General features: G+C 44.1%; 1 protein-coding gene across 3 annotated transcripts in view; it reads left to right on the top strand.

Moving 5' to 3' along the window:
* OGFOD1 (2-oxoglutarate and iron dependent oxygenase domain containing 1) overlaps nt 1-11,222 on the top strand; it is a 33,134-nt gene extending 21,912 nt beyond the window's left edge. For 2 of the 3 annotated variants that reach the window (XM_089661436.1, XM_089661437.1), the window contains exons 5-13: nt 1,225-1,341; nt 3,464-3,555; nt 4,585-4,713; nt 4,792-4,905; nt 6,604-6,683; nt 6,800-7,023; nt 9,155-9,283; nt 9,409-9,467; nt 10,824-11,222. In XM_089661436.1, coding sequence (XP_089517562.1) covers nt 1,225-1,341; nt 3,464-3,555; nt 4,585-4,713; nt 4,792-4,905; nt 6,604-6,683; nt 6,800-7,023; nt 9,155-9,283; nt 9,409-9,467; nt 10,824-10,985 — 1,106 coding nt within the window. In that variant the 3' untranslated portion in view covers nt 10,986-11,222. The remainder of the gene's footprint in view (nt 1-1,224; nt 1,342-3,463; nt 3,556-4,584; nt 4,714-4,791; nt 4,906-6,603; nt 6,684-6,799; nt 7,024-9,154; nt 9,284-9,408; nt 9,468-10,823) is intronic. The other variant, XM_089661438.1, reaches the window with a different exon arrangement.
* The last annotated feature ends 6,920 nt before the right edge of the window (nt 11,223-18,142 follow it).

The raw sequence follows: 18,142 nt of genomic DNA, 5'->3' as shown, positions 1-18,142 counted from the left end.
CCCTGGCAAAATGCCTAAAATTGCACAGCCAATGATCCTGACAGCCAATGACCTCATCAATTGATAAGGAGAAATTTGGGTTTCTGCACCACATTCTTGATTACCCCTCCCGTGTCCCTCTCCATCAGCACTGGGGTCACATTAACAGATAAAAAAGAGAAACTAAGGGAGAAGAGAGATGCTAGAATACTAGTCCGTAGCAGTGTGCAAAGATGGAGAAATAAATCACCCCTAACATTGGATGTCCTACGTGTGTGAATGTTGCTGCGTTATGTAAAACTATTAGTGTAAGTGATTGTAAGGTCAATATTTATTTCTATTAAGCTAACAAGCATGATACACTTACCATTGCACAGACCAGCTCCAAACCTCCTCTCCTAGGGTCCTCCACCGGTGTTCCAGGCTCCTCTCTTCTCTGTGTGCCCCATAGCAAAGCTGCTTGTCACGGTGGCACAAAGGCATGCTCACTCCTGAGCTATGTGTGTCTATGGAGCTGTACTCCTCTATAGACTTGCACAGAGTGGCTTGGTCCCCCCCCCCCCCCCGGTTTCTCCTCACAGCCCTTGAATGACATGAGCATAAATGGGAATGACGTCATCGCGTCTTGGCCATTCAAACAACCTGGGCCTGCAAACCTGGAAGATAGAAGCCCTGTTAGCGGTGACAGCATGCCACTGGAAGGCCTTCTTTTTAAGGCAAGTCTCCCATATTGTGCTAGTATGCATCACATATTAGTGCATTATATTACCTTTTTTTTTTTTTTTTTCATGGGTAAGGTTTACTACCGCTTTTGGGTGAAAGAAAAACACAGCCTTTAGAACCACTTTTAGTTTTTTTTTTTATTTTAGAATGGGGTGCCTTGAGATTATGCATCATTTTAAAGGGTGCCACAAATATAAAAGGTTGAAAAACACTGTGTCAGAATATAATTGCCGGCAAGGGAGGTGCCTCCATCCATGCTGAAAGTCATGGTCCTATGTACAATGTATCTTGTACCTTCTTCAATAAACGTCTCAATATTTTTCATATTACATGGCTGGATATTTTCTGGACAGACCTCGTACACGTACTGTTCAGTCTGTGAGGTGTTACAGCTAATGTACAATGGAATTAACCTTGGATGGACTATACCTACAAAGTTGTATAAGCGTTCCCATGATTGCTACGCTTCTGCCTCTTGTTTATTGCGTTATAATCTATTTTTTATCTTTTCTCTGATGTCAGATATTCTGCTCTGTCATGATGATGAGCTGGAAGGGAGAAGATTTGCTTTTATCCTGTATCTTGTTCCAGAGTGGACAGAAGCAGATGGGGGATCCCTGGACCTCTACAGCACTGATGGCAAGTCCTATCTGAAATGCACCCTTTATTCCGCATTACTTTATGGGCAAAAACAAATTAAATTTACAGACAATATGTGATTAAAACTTTAAAGCAGAACTTCACTCCCTTAATCAACATTGACTATTTTTAATCCTCATGTTGCTAAAAGTAGTAAATAGATAGGAAAGTATATATTATATATATATTATAAAGTGTGTGTGTATATGTGTATATATATATATATATATGTATGTATATATATATAGTTTTCAAAATTTTTTTTTTTTTTTTACATTTCTTCAGTTACTTCCTGATATCCATGTCTAGGCAAATGTGGTCATACATCCCTGGAGTCTTCAGAAGTGGAGGGAGGGTTCTCAGCTCAACCAATGCTTGAACTAAGGGCAGATAGATTTCAGGAAGTAAATGCTACAGTATATGAATCATCTGCTCTTACTCAAGATGGCCACAGCCAGAAATACCAAAGGGTGTTTCTCAAAATGAATTCTCAGCAAAATAAAGCACGGAGACACGGATGGATAGGGCAGTTTGGTTTGAACATAAACAATGAATTAAATAGCATATTTGGTTTGTGGTGCTTAGATACAGTGCAGTTCCACTTTAACCATTTCCATACCGGGCACTTTTACCCCCTTCCCTCCCAGGCCATTTTTCAGGTTTCAGCGCTCTCACACTTTGAATGACAATTGCGCGGTCATACAACATTGTACCCAAACTAAAATTTTATCATTTTCTTCACACAACTAGAGCTTTCTTTTGGTGGTATTTAATCATCGCTGGGGTTTTCATTTTTTGCTAAATTAACAATAAACATGCTAAATAAATTAACACGTTTTTCTTTGTTTCTGTTATAAAAGTTTGCAAATAAATAATTGTTCTTCATAAATTTAGGCCGAGATGTATTCTGCTACATGTCTTTGGTGAAAATAACCCAAATTAGGATGTATTTTTTAGTTTGTAGGAAAGTTATAGAGTTCACAAACTATGGTATAGATCTGAAAATTGATCAATCCTGAAGTACTGACAGCCTAATTTCTAATTTTCTAATTTCTTGAGGTCCAAGAATGTCAGAACAGTACAGATATCCCCAAAATGACCCCTTTTTGCAAAGTAGACAGTCTGATGTATTTCATAAGAGGCATGGCAAGTTTTTTAAAGTTGTATTTTTTTTGTCATAATTTTTTGGAAAATGAAAAAATTAAAAAAATTATTTTCACTATTTTTTTTTTACATACTGTCACCAGTGCAGTACAGTGTCATCATATAACTGGCATGGCGGTGATCAGGGACACTGACTGGTGACAGTATGCAAAAAAAAAAAAAAATATATATATATATATAGTTTTTTTTTATTATTTTTAATTTTTTTTACATTTTTTTCTTTTTTTTTTAAGATTTGTTTTCATATTTCACTATGTCCAAAGTAGTACAATGTTACCATAGTAACATTGTACTACTTTGGGGAAGTGATCAGTATTTTTTTTTTTTTTTACACAATTTGCTTATAGCAAAGAATTACTTTGCTATAAGCAAGCATTTACTTGAATGACATCGATTCATTCAGTGTTTTTTTTATTGTGCTTAGCTGTGATTTGGCCACAGCTAATCACATGACATGTGCATGTTATCGCTGTGACCATTCACAGATAGACACTAGTATACAATGGATGGCATGAATGAAGCCATCCATTGTATACAACTGTCATGTGACCTGCTTTGATTGGTCACAGCAGGTCACATGGTACCGGCAACAGGGGCCGGTACTCAGATCTGTCATCGGCCGCGTCTGAGGTATACGGCCGGTGACAGATCGCGCCGCTGCGTGGCTCTGCAAGCGCAAAAACTGCGCATGCCCAGGAGTACGCCATATGGCATCCACCCGGAAATCTACAGCATTTTGCCGGCCGCCAAACGGCTATTGGCTGGGCGGCTATTGGTTAAGCTGATAGAATGCAGCATAAAGGTTCTGATTGCCAATATCCATTGAGAGAATGCATAATAACTGCAGTGTTGGAAATCCCTTTCTTATTGCCCTTGCATTACAGTTCTGGTACCAGTTTATCCTTTGTAAGAATCTGTCTTACGACCTCCATTCCTATTATCCTTTCTGTCTTCACAGAGAGGGCACAGCCTGGTCATATTGTCAAGTCATTGATTCCATCCTGGAACACGCTGGTTTTCTTTGAGGTCTCTCCAGTCTCTTTCCACCAGGTAGGTACGATGGCAGGTAGCATGCTTTAATTTTCATGTCTTACTGATATTATTAGTGAGCCATATTAGTCTCAGGCATTCTTTTATTACTGCTGTTCTGTTTTCACTGGCAGATATTTCAATGTTTCTAGATTAAGCAGATGTTATGAATTTGAATATTTACCAGTACAGTAAATATGATCAAGTCATTTAGAAATGCATTATAATTATTATATATTTAGAATTGTGTTGCAGACACGTACAAAATATGTTCACACTGTGTATCTTCTCAACCATAAACATACTGAGGTACTGAAAAGGGTGAGAAAACATCACTCTTAGTCCCCTTTCACACTAGTGGTCCGATTAGGTCTGCCTGTCCGTCTTTCAGGCGGACCCGATCAGATCCTCCATTCTTCTCTGTGGAGCGGACATGTGTCTGTTTTACACCTGCCTACATCCAATCCAATCTGATCCGGTAAAAACAGACGGCTGAGGATCCGTTCACTTCGGTCTAGACGGATCAGATTAGAGGGCAGTCAAGTGTAAATGTACAGGCGGTCCATTTACATCCGACTGCCCATAGAGGAGTGCAGGCTGTGTCTGTTTCCTATTTTCTTCGAGTAACACCCTTTTATAATCAACTGTCTGCTGGACATCTGTTTAATGAATAATTACTCACCTGTAGTTGAATTCTTGTTAATTAGGATTTTGTTGTCTAAAACTTAGCTTTGCTCCTAAGACTTCCATTGGGGTGTATTCATTTTTGCAATATGGTCTTGAATGAATTTGTTAGGAAAAATACTTTTTTTGTGTGTGTAAATTAACAAATCTTGTTTTCAATCAATGAGCCTGCATTTGTGGGAGTATTTTGTAGTATAGTGTCCCATAGAAAATGTTGATTCTGAAAGGAAAGTAAAGGTTTTCTGACAAATCTGTTGGGGTGTACTCATTTATGCTGAGCACTGTACTTTAAGTGGTCCTGTCTTTTTTTTTTTTTTCTTCTAATACATATGTGTCAATTTAATATATGCTTTGCTCTCGTAAAAGGTTTCAGAGGTTCTATCTGAGGGAAAATGCCGCCTGTCAGTAGGCGGTTGGTTTCATGGTTCATCCCTGGAGAGACCACCACGCTCCCTGGATCCGGTGCCTGTCCGCAGCCCCCACATCCCCTGTGATGTAAGATTCTTTCATCTTTGCCTAATTCAGTAAATGAAAGCTTATAATGTGCCTGCTGACCTTTGCCTGTCTCCACAGCATGAAATCTTGTATGAGTGGATAAATCCAGTTTATCTCTCAGTTGAGTATCAGGCTCAAATTCAGGAGGAGTTTGAAGACACATCTGAGATACTCCTGAAGGACTTTCTTAAGGTTTGTCCTACACCCTACCTGCTATATTTCCAGTAGAAAGCTTGGAAAAAATTTTGACTTTGAACATTTAGATTTTGGAAGCAACAGTTACAAAGTACATTTTTTGAGAAGTGGTGAGAAACACTTAAGCCGGCCATACATGGATTGAAACTCGGCCAGTCTAGCCGAACAAATTTCGATCCATGTGTGGATAGGCTGGTTGTACGATTGACTTCTCTGTACAACCAGGCTGTCGGATAAATGCCTCTAGATCAGTGCCGCCAGCTGTAGCCGGTAGTGCTGATCAATGTATTCTGACAGCAGGGAAGTCTGGTAATCACAAAATATTGCATATGAATATTTTGTATCAATTTATTGGCCATCCGTGAAGCACTAGGCTCCTTTTCATATTTTTTCAGGCTATCCTTATATGTTCTTCTGGAGAAAAAAAAATGCTCACAGAGATCAATAGTTCAAGCTATTAATACACAAGTGATTTTGTCAGAGTAGTGCAAAAAGGGCAAGTTAGAGCCTGCCTTAATACAAGTATACAAAATGCACCAGCAAGCAACAAATTGAAGCCAAACTCCAGCTAACACATTACAAGCAGTTACAGCAACAGTTTTGTTCCTTTTGGAATAAAGGTTTTACATAAATAAATGAAATCTGACTCTTGTAAGCGCCCCTAACAGTGTTAAATGGTTTATTTAAACCCTCTAACTGCTACATCTGCAATAAAAGTTGTTCTATTGAAAAACAGATGTACTGGCTGGATCACCAGGTTAAAATAAAAGAAAGTAAAAAAAAAAGAAAACTAATACAGCCACCACATCTAAAGCTTTAGTAAGCTGAAATGTATTAAATGATTGATTTAAGATGTCTATCTAAGAAAATTTAGTTGATGAGAGAGTCTAAAAGTAAACATCTGCTACTGTGCTGTCCCTTTAGAAAACCCATTTAATTCAAATTATTTTAGTTTCCCTTTAACACCCAATCACAGCAGTGGGGTCAGCATGATTAAAGCTTGGTTCACACCAATTAGTTTTTCTTTATTGCTTTTTTTGCAGAAGCGCATTACAGTCCATTTAACATGGTTTCCTATGGGACATGTTCATATCTATGTATTTTTCTGTGTTTTTGGAAAGGGTCAGGGGCTTTAACCTCTTGGCACAGGCCGCACGCAAATGTGCGGTTTCCCGGCGTCTGGGCCTTGACGCCGAGCAGCCGCACATTTGTGTGCAATTAAGAAAAACATATGTGCTAAGAGGCACGCGCCCTGCTCGCTCCCAGCACACATGCCAGGTACTCACGGAAAGGTCCCGCTCTCCTCTTTCGATTGGGACCTTTCCCGATCATGTGACGGCGAATCACGGCGGTTACATGACCCTAAAACCCCGCCCCACCTCCCGGCTTCTGAAACCCTTAAAGGGCCGGGAGGTGCCGGCGCCAAGGGGTTAAAAAGCAGTGTTTTTGCTACAATAGAGTTCAATGGAGATGCTGCTGAAATGAATGTAGTGTGTTTTATTCTGCCCAGCAACAAAAACATTTATCCTTTAACAAAAGGCATAAAAAAAAAGCTGAAAAAATGAAAAATGCGTCAAAAACGCAAAGCCCAATGCAAAAACAGATCAAAAGCACACTGCATTGGTGTGAACCAGGCCTAAGTAGTGTGTGAGTTTTAGTCAGGAACTTTAAGATATCCTTGTGTTGATTTTCTAGGAAGAGAAGTTTAATGCAGTTTCTGCAGCACTTGAAACACAGAGTGTTGAATGGGAGCTCCTGGGTCCCCCCAACAGAAGGTAGGTGCCAAACTTTAGGCCTGCTGCTTCTGTGCCCGTCCTGCTGCTTCTGTGCCCGTCCTGCTGATTCTGTGCCCGTCCTGCTGCTTCCTCTTACCTCTCTGAATATGGTTTAGGTGTTATGAAAGAGCAAAAGGTGAGCTTCCAGAAATTCTGAGGTCCTGCATGGAGTTTCTAAAATCTGAGGCCTTCTTTCTGCTAATGTCCAACCTCACTGGTCTGAAGCTGCACTTCCTGGCAGCCAACAATGAAGAGTCTGATGAAGAGGAGGGATCCTCAGAACTGAATGGCAGGGCCTCTGCGCAAGGGGATGACAGCGATTCTATTGCTCAGGCAGGAAGTGAGTAGAACTTGCATTGGGGTTGCTTTAGTAAAGGCAAATATTCTGCACTGCAAGTGCAGTTGCTCTTGATATTGGTGGAAGCCCTGCTGATTTCTGTCATCCAATCATGCGCAAGCAAAAATGCTGTTTTTTTTTTTTTGCATGTGATTGGGTATTCTTTGTAAAGTGAAGCTTTACCTCATTTACTAAGCACTACAGCAACTTCACTTGCAATGTGCAGTATATATCTGTTTTTGACAAAAATCAACCCTATTGTGTTTTGATTGTTAAAACAAATCTTTAGGGTTTGTTGTTTTATCTGCCACTGGGTTCCCTCAGGGACAGAGTATTTGATATGTCTTTCAGCGCCACAATTCAGCACAGTCCTCGGCTTCTTCATTGCTGCAGTGCTGACAGTCCTCTTCAGGCTGATCGTCAGTCATGTCATTCTTTCTATTTTCTGTGAGCCCACCCTGTTGTTTGCACATCCCCAATGGGGGCTTGTAATCCCACAGGCTCTACTCACTGTACTCCTAGGATTGGGTTGTTACCTTTTACAAGTTATGTTGATGTTAATATGTAGGTTTAGGGTTAGAATTTGGTTAAGGATCATTAGCTATTACCACATTGTGAAAATTATTTGTTTCTCGAATGGATACTCTTGTACCCAAAACACTGATGCAATTTGCAGAAACAAAATCACTTCCCTTAGTGCCTTCTTTAGGTGACACAGTGTGTGATCATGTTTAATTAGGGAAGGTCTAGAACTTCTATTTTTATCGCTGTCTATGTTGGGGATACTTCATCCCTCTTTTGAAATCACTGGGATAGAAAGTAAGGTGTCTCCAACAAGGTTACAAAAAATTGTTTTTGTTATAGTTGATTCTAATAAAAAACTATCAACACGCGTTAAAGGAAACGTCCCCCTAAGAAGTGCACATATCCCTTTTGCTGCCCTCTGCTTTCTTAACCCAAGGTTGCAGTTAGGCTTTAGAGTGGGGGTCAGCAACCAGTAGGTCGTGATCACAAATAGGTGAGATCACAGTCAGGGCTTGCCGAATCGCCATCCCAGAGCGTCAAACAGTGCAGTGCAGAGGGACTACTTGTAAATTTGGAGCTGTAGTAGGGAGCAAGAGCCAATGTCTCCTCTGTTGTGCTGGCTCCTGTGCCCTGTCATGGTTGGTGGGTGTAGCACCTGCTAAGCATGACCCATTCAAGTGAATGAGGCTGCCCTGAAAGTGCCCTGTAACCTTGTGCAGTATAACAAACAAGGGCTAACGAGGCAGGGTTGTGTTGCTTTCTCATCACCTGCTTTAACCCCTTGGACTCCACATAAGCATACAGTTACGGGACACTTTAACTTGACAGGCCCCATTTACTTGAATGGGTCTCAACTGACAGGTGGTAGCACCCACTAAAAGCAACAGTCTAATTCCTGCTGCAGCATTTGTACACCTTTGGCTGCTACCTCAGCAGCTAAAGGGGGTAGAGGTTTGGGGCAGTAAAACTGTGACTCAACCGCAGGGTTTTACAAACACCCCCTGCCGCTGCCAGATGCAACCAAGGGTTCATTCACAAGTGCAGCAGGCAGTGCTGCTCCTCTGCAAAGCGATCCAAGTGTGTTTGACAAGTGGGGAGAAGGCAAAATGTTGCCTCCTCACCATCTGATTTAAACCCATGATTGCTGTGCAATGCATGTGATTGTGACAAGGTAGTACGGCAATTAGAGGCTTAAATCAGGTGTGAGAAGGTGACACAGTGCCTGGTGATCTTTGACTTCTCCCATGTTGTTCAGGTAGATCTCCACCTCCTTTACAGTTGCCTACCCCTGCTTTAGAGTCTTGCAACACCAGGCTACACACAGTACAAATGGCTTAGCCTGTAAAAACAAAATTTCATTGTAGTGAGTAAGCTGTCAGACAGCAATGTGAAAGTACTGTACATCCCTGAACATATGGCACATAAAGCTTTCCAACAGGCCAGTCACATAACAATTATTTTCCCATAGACTTTATAAGAATACATCATATGGTGTTGTGTACACTAAAAATGCATGATGGTTCCATATTCCTCTATCTGTCAATCTTATCCTGTCATAACCTATTGCTAGGCTAAAGTTTACTGACACAGACGTCTGTCCTTTCTGTAGGTGTGAGAGTTCCTGTATGCTCTGGAGAGCTGAGACACTGGGAACACGGGCACTACACATTGATTCATGACCATGACCCCGAGAGACAGGAGTTTGCCTTGGATCTTTTGTGGTTCTGTGGATGTGAAGGTCAGTAATGACTATTTCCTTTCATGGATTTATATACATATCTGCTACTACTAGGTCTATTAATGCAGAAAGCCCCAGCATTCTCATTGTTACATGTACGACTACTACTGACATTTTTGTTTTAGATTGGGAGGCACAGTATGGAGGATTCACATCTTACATTGCTAAGGAGGAGGATGAAGAGGTAAACAAAACTATGAAAACCATATTAAAGTAAACTTATACTGATAGAAGTATGCCATTGCTGACCTTCTGAAAATGCTAGTTGACGGGCATAACATGAGTCGAAATCACTGGAATAAGCTTGCAGATAGTGAAGTCTGTCGAAAGTCAGAACCTCTGATATGTGTATTTGTCCCATTTCAGTGTCTTAGAAACCATTGACACCACTGGAAACCACCAGATGATTATTAACTTGCTTACTTTTTAACTTGGCTTACATATTGTTTCAGTACAGGTGCCTCTCAAGTGTTAGCCTTTTGTATTTTGCTTTTTTGTTTCACATTTAAACACAAGCAGTATTTTGCATCTGTATTATGTGAACCTTTAAGGAACCCTCTTGTTTGCCCATGTCCCCTTCCCTTCCTCATGACCAATCACTTGGTACCAAACTGTCATTTGGGAGTAGGGGGTTGAGTAGCATACTCCCTATACCCAGAAGTACTGAGCATTTCATTACTGCAGGCAGCTGAACAAAGCGCTGGGGAGAGAAGAAAAGGTGCCTAAGATGTTGCTTAACCATTAATGCTACAATATGTTACCTGCTGGTTACTAGGACCACAATTATGTTTTAGTTATTAAAATGTACCTTTTTATATATTAAATAATCTTTGTGTGTCTTTTATATTTTTTTTCTTTTACTGGAAGATGGTGTCTCCTGACTACAACTGTCTCCTGTATGTTCCCAGCCCCCAACAACTTCTATGACAGTGGTTCTCAACCTGTGGGTCGCGACCCCTTTGGGAGTCGAACGACCCTTTCACAGGGGTTCCCTAAGACCATCAGAAAACACATATTTCTGATGTGTAAAGAGCAGCTACTGTGTAGAAAGCAGCTACTGTGTTGAAAGCAGCTACTCTGTTAAAAGCAGCTACTGTGTTGAAAGCAGCAGTATTGGAGGTTAAACGACACTCATGAATTATAATTACTGGGTAAATAATTTTATGGTTGGGGGTCACCACAACATGAGGAACTGTATTAAAGGGTCACGGCATTAGGAAGGTTGAGAACCACTGTTCTATGATATGTTCACAGTCTGTTAGCATCCCTCTGAAAGTTGTAGTATTACGTTCACTGAATATTATATACGGCCCTTTAGGGATGTCAGGGGCTGCACTGAAGGCCCCCTATATCTAGTAGGCTGACCCACCACTAGCTTATATTGTAACCAATCATACCTAGTGAGACTGTGTGTTTAAAAAAAAAAAATATTTCACTAAAAGATGTATAAGTTTATGTTGTTCTGTATGAAAAAATAAGCATGGCCTATGGATAAGATGGCTTATTACTAATCATACTAACTAGCCTATTTATGTGTCAGCTTCTTACAGTTTATCCAGAGAACAATTGCCTGGCCTTGGTTTATCGAGATAAAGAAACAATGAGGTTTGTAAAACACATCAACCACAAGAGCATACAGAGAAATACCAGCCTTCAAAATCACAAAGGATTCTGGGACTTTGCATTTGTGTACCATGAATGATGCTTATTGTTTGACAAACTTCAAAGTGTGCATAATTACTCCTGAAAGTGATTTTAATATCCCTCACATGAATTCAGCATGTTTCAACAACTTTGAAGTTTGGTAAAATCGACATAAACCCTGATGAAGAATTGTGTGTACAAAATGTGGAGAATATTCCCAACTTTATTAAATGTCAAAGTGATTGGATGAGTGTACATATATTTATATTAAATATACAATTATTACATTCTTTTATATTGGCTAAATGTTTTCTAAGAGAAGTGTACATAAATTATGACTGGTTGATATTTGTTACTGCACATACCTCACTGTCAGACTGCATAGGCATATGTGTGCCTGTCTACAGTCAGTAATTGTTTTTTTGGAGGAAAGCATAGCATAGCCTCTCGGGTGTATGCTTTTTTTTTTCCACTACAAAAGAGGGGAGCACACCCCCTCCCCCCAGGGCTATACAAACATTTTAATTATTGTCCTTTGGAAGTAGATGCCAGTAGACATTTGGAAATTTTCCTAGCTTGTTTAAATTATTTTTAGTCACACAGTATGGGACATAGGATCTGTAGCCACTACCACTGTATTATATGCAGCTACCTTCTGGTGATAGAGAAAAAAGGCTGCAGGGACATTCCCTACATAACCCCTCCTGCTCTCAGATAGCCTTAGGTTTGACAATGTATTTATGTACTGTATTTTTCGCTCCATAAGACGCACCTGACCATAACATGCACCTAGGTTTTAGAGGAGGAAAACAGGAAGAAAATATTCTGAACCAATGGACTGTGGACATAGTACAGGAGATGACCAGAGACTGCGGACACAGTACAGGGGATGGCCAGAGACTGCGGACACAGTACAGGGGATGGCCAGAGACTGCGGACACAGTACAGGGGATGGCCAGAGACTGCGGACACAGTACAGGAGATGGCCAGAGACTGCGGACACAGTACAGGAGATGGCCAGAGACTGCGGACACAGTACAGGAGATGGCCAGAGACTGCGGACACAGTACAGGAGATGGCCAGAGACTGCGGACACAGTACAGGAGATGACCAGAGACTGCGGACCTTTGGGGAGCAGGGGGGAGAGCGGAGCGGGTATCCGAATTTGACAGGTACCCGCTCCCACTTCCACGGAGTTGTCCTCCCTCCCCATCTTCTGGGACAAATGACAGGTCCCAGAAGACCTCCGGACCATTCACAAAGCACAGCACTTCTCACGCATGCGCAGTGGGAAGCTGCAAGCTGTCACAGCCGGGAGTGCCCACACTAAAGATGCCAGCGCCGGGGAGAGAAGACGGTGAGGACAGCGCTGGACCGAGGAGCACAGAAGAGCCGAGTGGCCGGCCTGGTATTCTAACAAGGCAGCGGAGGTGGGAATTCCGGGCCCAGACGCTCTATATGACGTACATCTATGCGTCTTATGGAGCTAAAAATATGCTATTTCCCCATACTGAGAGAAACTTGTATTCTTCCTGTACAAGTTTTTTCTCTTTCTGATGCTGATTCTTCTAGTAATGTGATGCTCCTATCAAGATTCCTGCTAAACCATAGCCATTTCAGCTCCTGCAGCTTCTAGATTGGTTGACTACTTGACAGAGCCTTGGGGGACTGTGTCCAGACCTCACCAGAATGAAAAAGTGGGGCCAGCCTATAATGTTTCTGACATGCTGTATCCTGCTGTGGATGATCCCATTGGCACTTATGTGAAGTTAGCAGAGGGGGGCTTTGGATATGCAGAGGATATGGATATGTGGGCAGTGGGACAAGTGAGTTTGAAAAGACTTCCTCTACAGGGAACGCTTTTTTTTTTTTCCCAAATATTTTCCAGGTGCTGGCATTCACTTTAACTGTGGTCAGATCTAGGACATCCCTGTAGATGACAGTCCTGCCTGGTCCAGAGCCCTAGCCTGTGACCGAGCAGCAGCAAACCAATGGGGGGGATGACACTTTCCTTGTCTGAATGCATCTATGTAGGGGTTTACAAGAGGCAGATTTATGTAACTCACCAGTACAGATTGTTGTATTTATGTAATTATGCAGTCATTTTCTGATGGCTGTAGACAGCTTTAGAAGTACTAATGCTCAGGGCACAGCTTTATAGGCTATTGTGTTATTTATCACAAGGTAGGCTGAGGGATTGAAATTTCCAATGTTTACATAATGTGACAGATGAGTCAAGTCAGCGTGTGGAGACAGGTCAACACTCCCAGATTGTGTGTTTGATTCTCACCATAACACTCTTATAATTGTCCTATAAATCTCTGATACCAGACAAAGAGGAAACCTAAAGCAGTTCTGATGTTGCCGGCAGTAATGATGTATAAGAACACATTCTTCTCATTAAAATAAGATTACCTGTCTAATGAAAAGCTGCTGGAGAGGACACCTGGTCTTCTGGTAACCTGGTTTATGCCTGGCAGTACCGCCTAGCCTTTACCTGTAGTAAAAAATTCACAAACACTCATGCAGAAACACACATGGTCCATAATGCTTACAGGAAATATGTTGTGAAACTTAATGTCTTTGAAAGGCTTTTGATGGGAACTTTGACTGTCCAGCTCCTGGCCTGCATGCTAAGGTTGGGCAGTAAAGCCAGCCATAGACAGTTTAAATCAAATCTCAGCTGGTTCATCAGGGACTTGAACCATGTATGGGCTGGCTGAATGTACCCAAGTTGATTGATCAACCTGGGTACAACCAGAGCTACTGTTAGAAACCACGGGGCCCCTTACAGTCAATCTGACAGGGCCTTGTCCTCCAAAAAAAACACAGTTTATTATTCAGTTATGAATGAACACAGTGAGTGATCGGTACTGATCACTTATGCTTATTCAGAAAAGGAAGGGGCTGGTAAATGTGACATATTTAACAGACACTTCCCCCACTCTCCATCCTGAAGGATCGTATTGTATGCTTGCACCTGCCGATGGGAAGGAGAGGAGGGAATCCGGCAGCACTGTGAGGTGGGGGTACACTGGGGAGCCTGTGCAGTAGGGGGAAACATATGGTTCACAGAGAAGGTGATTGGGGAGGGGGGGTTGGGGCAGGGCAATAACTGAAACGGATCCCCTGTATGGCTCTCTGCAGCAGCTGAAAGCCAACGGGAGGTAGAGGAGAAGCCAGTTTTCAACTGCTGCATAGAGAGCCATACAGGGGATCGAATCTAGGAATTTCCCCCCGCCTTCGCCACCACGCCAATCACCCTCCGTGCCCATATCTAATTCACCCTCTGGGCCCTGTACAGGAAGACTAGTGGTACCCCTTTATCCACAGCCCTGGGTACAACCAGCCTTTCGGATTTTACATGCAGCTATTATAGCTGCTAACAGTAATCACTGATCTCCCGGCAGGGATGGCTCCCCCCCCACAAGAACACAATGGTTTCGTGGGATAGATTCCCCCATCAACTTGGACTTTTGGTTGCAGGAAAGAAAGTTGCTCCATCTATGGCTGGCTTTAGGCATCTATTCAGTTCAGTAACTGCCCTGAGCTGCAATGCACAGCAGAGTGACGATTTTCTTCATCAGAAGGTTCCCAGTCATACGACCAACTACCAAATGTTTAGCTTAAATAAAAAGTTTAGGGTGAGCAGCAGGATGGCTGCCTTTTAGATATCTTTCTCAGCCGCCGGACACATCGGCTGATTTCTGACCGTCGGGGGGGGGGGGGGGGTCCCCCTGCTTTCTCCCTGGCCCCTTGTCCTTCCAGTACCCCGATGGGCAAGAAATCGCCGGCCGCGCCTCCAGCACCCGGCGGGCCGCGCCGGAGGTCGTGGCTGAAGCCGCGGCCTCGATTTTGGGCCGGCCGCCGGAGGCTTCCAGGACCCCGGGCCGCGAGTTCGCGGCTCTTGCCGGAGGCTGCATATGAAGCCCTGGCCTCGATTTCGGGTCCCCCACCGTCGCTACCTGTGGGTGGGCCAGATCCTGGCGGTATGGAAGACCTGGCATCAGAGACATCCCGGCAGTCTCCCATTCCATCTTTGCGGGATGCTGAGCTCCTGTGCCGCTTCAAATTCATGCTGCAGTCGGAATTGTCCTCCGCTACCTCGAAGCTGGCCGACCGTCTTTCGCGGGAAATTCGGGAGTTGGGCAACCGGACGATCTCAAAGATAAAATGGACGCTGCGGCCACAGTCATTGAAAATCACGAACAGGATTTGTGCGACGTCAAGAAAGAATTGGCGGATGAGCTGCTACGGCTTGAGGATTTCGAAAACCGTTCCCGCCGTGGCAATTTGCGGTTAAGGGGTATCCCGGAAACGGTCGCAGATCTCACTTCCACCGCTACTGCTCTGTTTCAGGACCTGACACCCGCCATTCCCATTGACTGGCTTGAATTTGACCGCATACATCGTGCATTGGGCCCCAGACAACCGGATGGGCTCCCGAGGGACATTATCATCAAGTTTACTTATTACCACACTAATGAAACTATCCTCTTGGCGGCCAGAAACAACCCTGATCTCAGCTTCCAGGGGCATCGCTACCAGTTCTTCGCAGACCTCTCCCAGACCACTCTTTAGAAGTGCCGCCAGTTGAAGCCCTTCACTTCGGTCCTGGCGAAACGCAGTATTAAATACGCCTGGGGCTTTCCGTTCCCCCTCACTTCAACTACCAGGGCCACAGTCACTGTTGCTATGCCGGAGGAGGCCCATTCTCTCCTGGAATCTTTACACCTTCTTTCGCCGGAAGCTGCTGATCAGAGCCCAGCTCATTCATCTGGATCCCCGGCGAGGCCGCTTCCTCCGGGCCACATCTGGGAGCGGTCGTCCTACAGGAAGAGGGCCCTCCCTCAGACCCCTCTACGATCAAGTCCTTCCTGTTCTTCTCCGGGCTGAAGATGCATCTTGGACCTCCCACGTATCGTTTCACTGATGGACTTCTCTGACCAGACCGTGAGTTTGGCCCTTAGGGCTTTCCCGGTTTGTTAGCATTCCAGGTTGGGACTGATCCGGCTTGCTTCCTTGGGTTTCATCTTTGGTTGGTGGGATGTCTCTTTCTGGACTTAAGATTTATGACTTTCTGCTGCCGCAGCCTATTTTGGGTCCGGGTGATGTTATTCGGGTCTCCGTTGGTGACATAGGGTGATGGTTCCCTCGGGCTCCAGGGTTGGAGGCTGACTCGGTAGGCCCGGTTGGGTGGGAGGGGATTGGCCCCCATGGTTCTCCGGGTTTCTATGGGGAGGTCATCACAGAGGTTCTCGCTCCTGGGACTCATAGTTTTATTATTTTGGTATCCCGTTCTATTATGTTTATTGCCTTCTTGCCCCATGAGGGCTTATGGTTTTGATGTTTCCATTTGCAGCCATGTGTCCGGTGGTAGAGCCACCCCTAACTGGTATCCTTCAAGTGCAGGATGCACGCCTCCATTGGCGTGAAACGATTGCACTGTTGTATATACTTTTTGTGACTTTTTCTTTCTTTGTTTCTTTTCTTCTTTGTTTTTTTTGTTTTTATGCAGGGTTCTGGGACGCCACGGTCCGATCGCCATTGGGAGTGGAAATTGTTGGCTGCTTTATGCTTTTCTGCTGAGCGTGTTGCGCTGGTGCCGCCATGGCCTTACCCCTTTTGAAAATACATTCACAAAATGTTCAAGGCTTCAATTCGCCTCAGAAGCGGGCTAAAGTTTTTCATCACCTCAAATCGCAACAAATTGACGTGGTATGTTTACAAGAGACCAGGTTTTCTCAGTCCTCCGCTTTCACCTCACTATCCCATCTTTTACACGGCCTCGGCTCCTGAGAAGCGTCGGGGTGTACTGATAGCTTTCAAGCGCAATCTCCCTTTTGTCTGTGCTTGGAATATAGCGGACCCCACGGGCAGGTATTTGCTTCTGCAAGGCACCCTCTGGGACCAGGAGGTTACTTTTGTCTCTTACTACGTGCCTAATCGTTTTCAGCATAAATTATTTTTGCATCTTTGCACCATTGTTTCCTGACACTCCAAGGGTCTTCTTGTTTTGGGGGATTCAAATGTTACCTTGGATTCCACATTGGATAGGTGCTACACACGGGGGGCAGCCCCCTCTCACGACTTAGTGTTGGAGGAACGTATACGCTCTCTCTTGCGGATGGCGGGGCTGGTGGAAACTTCACCCAACTGAACGCGACTTTACATTCTATTCCAATCCTCATGACAGTTTTTGTAGAATTGACCATATATTCATGCATGTTCAGCAGCTTCCCTTGGTCCGGCGGATAACTATTCCTTCCTCACCCTGGTCGGACCATGATCCCTTGGTACTCCTCCTTTCCCTCTCTGGGGCAGAACGGTGCCCTTTTCATTGGCGCATCAATGACTCTTTATTGACCACTCAGACTACCTGCCAACAAATAGAATTTTTTTTACAAACATACTTCATGGAAAACTCGGGATCGGTCTCTTCGGCAGTGCCCCTATGGGAGACGCATAAGGCCACGTTGCGGGGTCATGTTATACAGCTGGTGGCAGTCCGGAAGCGGGAGCGCCGACTTTTGGAGCTTCATTCTCTCCTGGCCTCTGCGGATGCGCGTTGGAAGTCATCTCCATCCGCGCCCCATAAACACGCTCAGGACGCTCTGGTGGCAGAGTTGGACTTACTTGCCTCTTCGGAGGCGGAAGAGGCCCTGCGTTGGACCAAACACAAATTTTATTCCTGTGCTAATAAGCCAGGTCCAATGCTGGCCAGGAAACTCAATTCTGTGGGGAAACCCCATAAACCGATCCAACGGCGACTTCCCACAGGTGGCTGTACTTCTAATCCCCAGCAGATTGTTTCCCGTTTTTCAGACTTCCTTTCGTTCCCCTACGCTAAACCAGATCCCTTCCCTGTGGCTCAAGCAGAGGCATTCTTTCAAGATCTCCTACTTCCTGGATTATCCGAGGCAGCACAGGTGGCCCTCAACGCCGATGTCACCGTACCGGAAGTGCTCCAAGCTATCAAATCTTTACGGTCCACCGCGGCCCCAGGTCCCGACAGCTTCTCCGGTCTCTATTATAAGAAATTTTCGCCCTGTTGGCGCCCTTTTTGGCTGACTATTTTAATGAGTTACGACAGGGCTCCTTGCCCTCTTCAAACGCGCTTACAGCGCATATCTCCATGATTCCTAAGACGACCGATGATGTGCAGGAACTGCAAGCCTTCCGGCCCATTTCTCTTCATAATGAAGACCTGAAGAT

Source organism: Staurois parvus, unplaced genomic scaffold, assembly GCF_062004578.1.
Source record: "Staurois parvus isolate SC_StPar_1 unplaced genomic scaffold, SC_StPar_1.0 ptg001336l, whole genome shotgun sequence".
NCBI classification, from domain to species: Eukaryota; Metazoa; Chordata; class Amphibia; order Anura; family Ranidae; genus Staurois; species Staurois parvus.
This window is presented reverse-complemented; position numbering and strand designations above follow the sequence as displayed.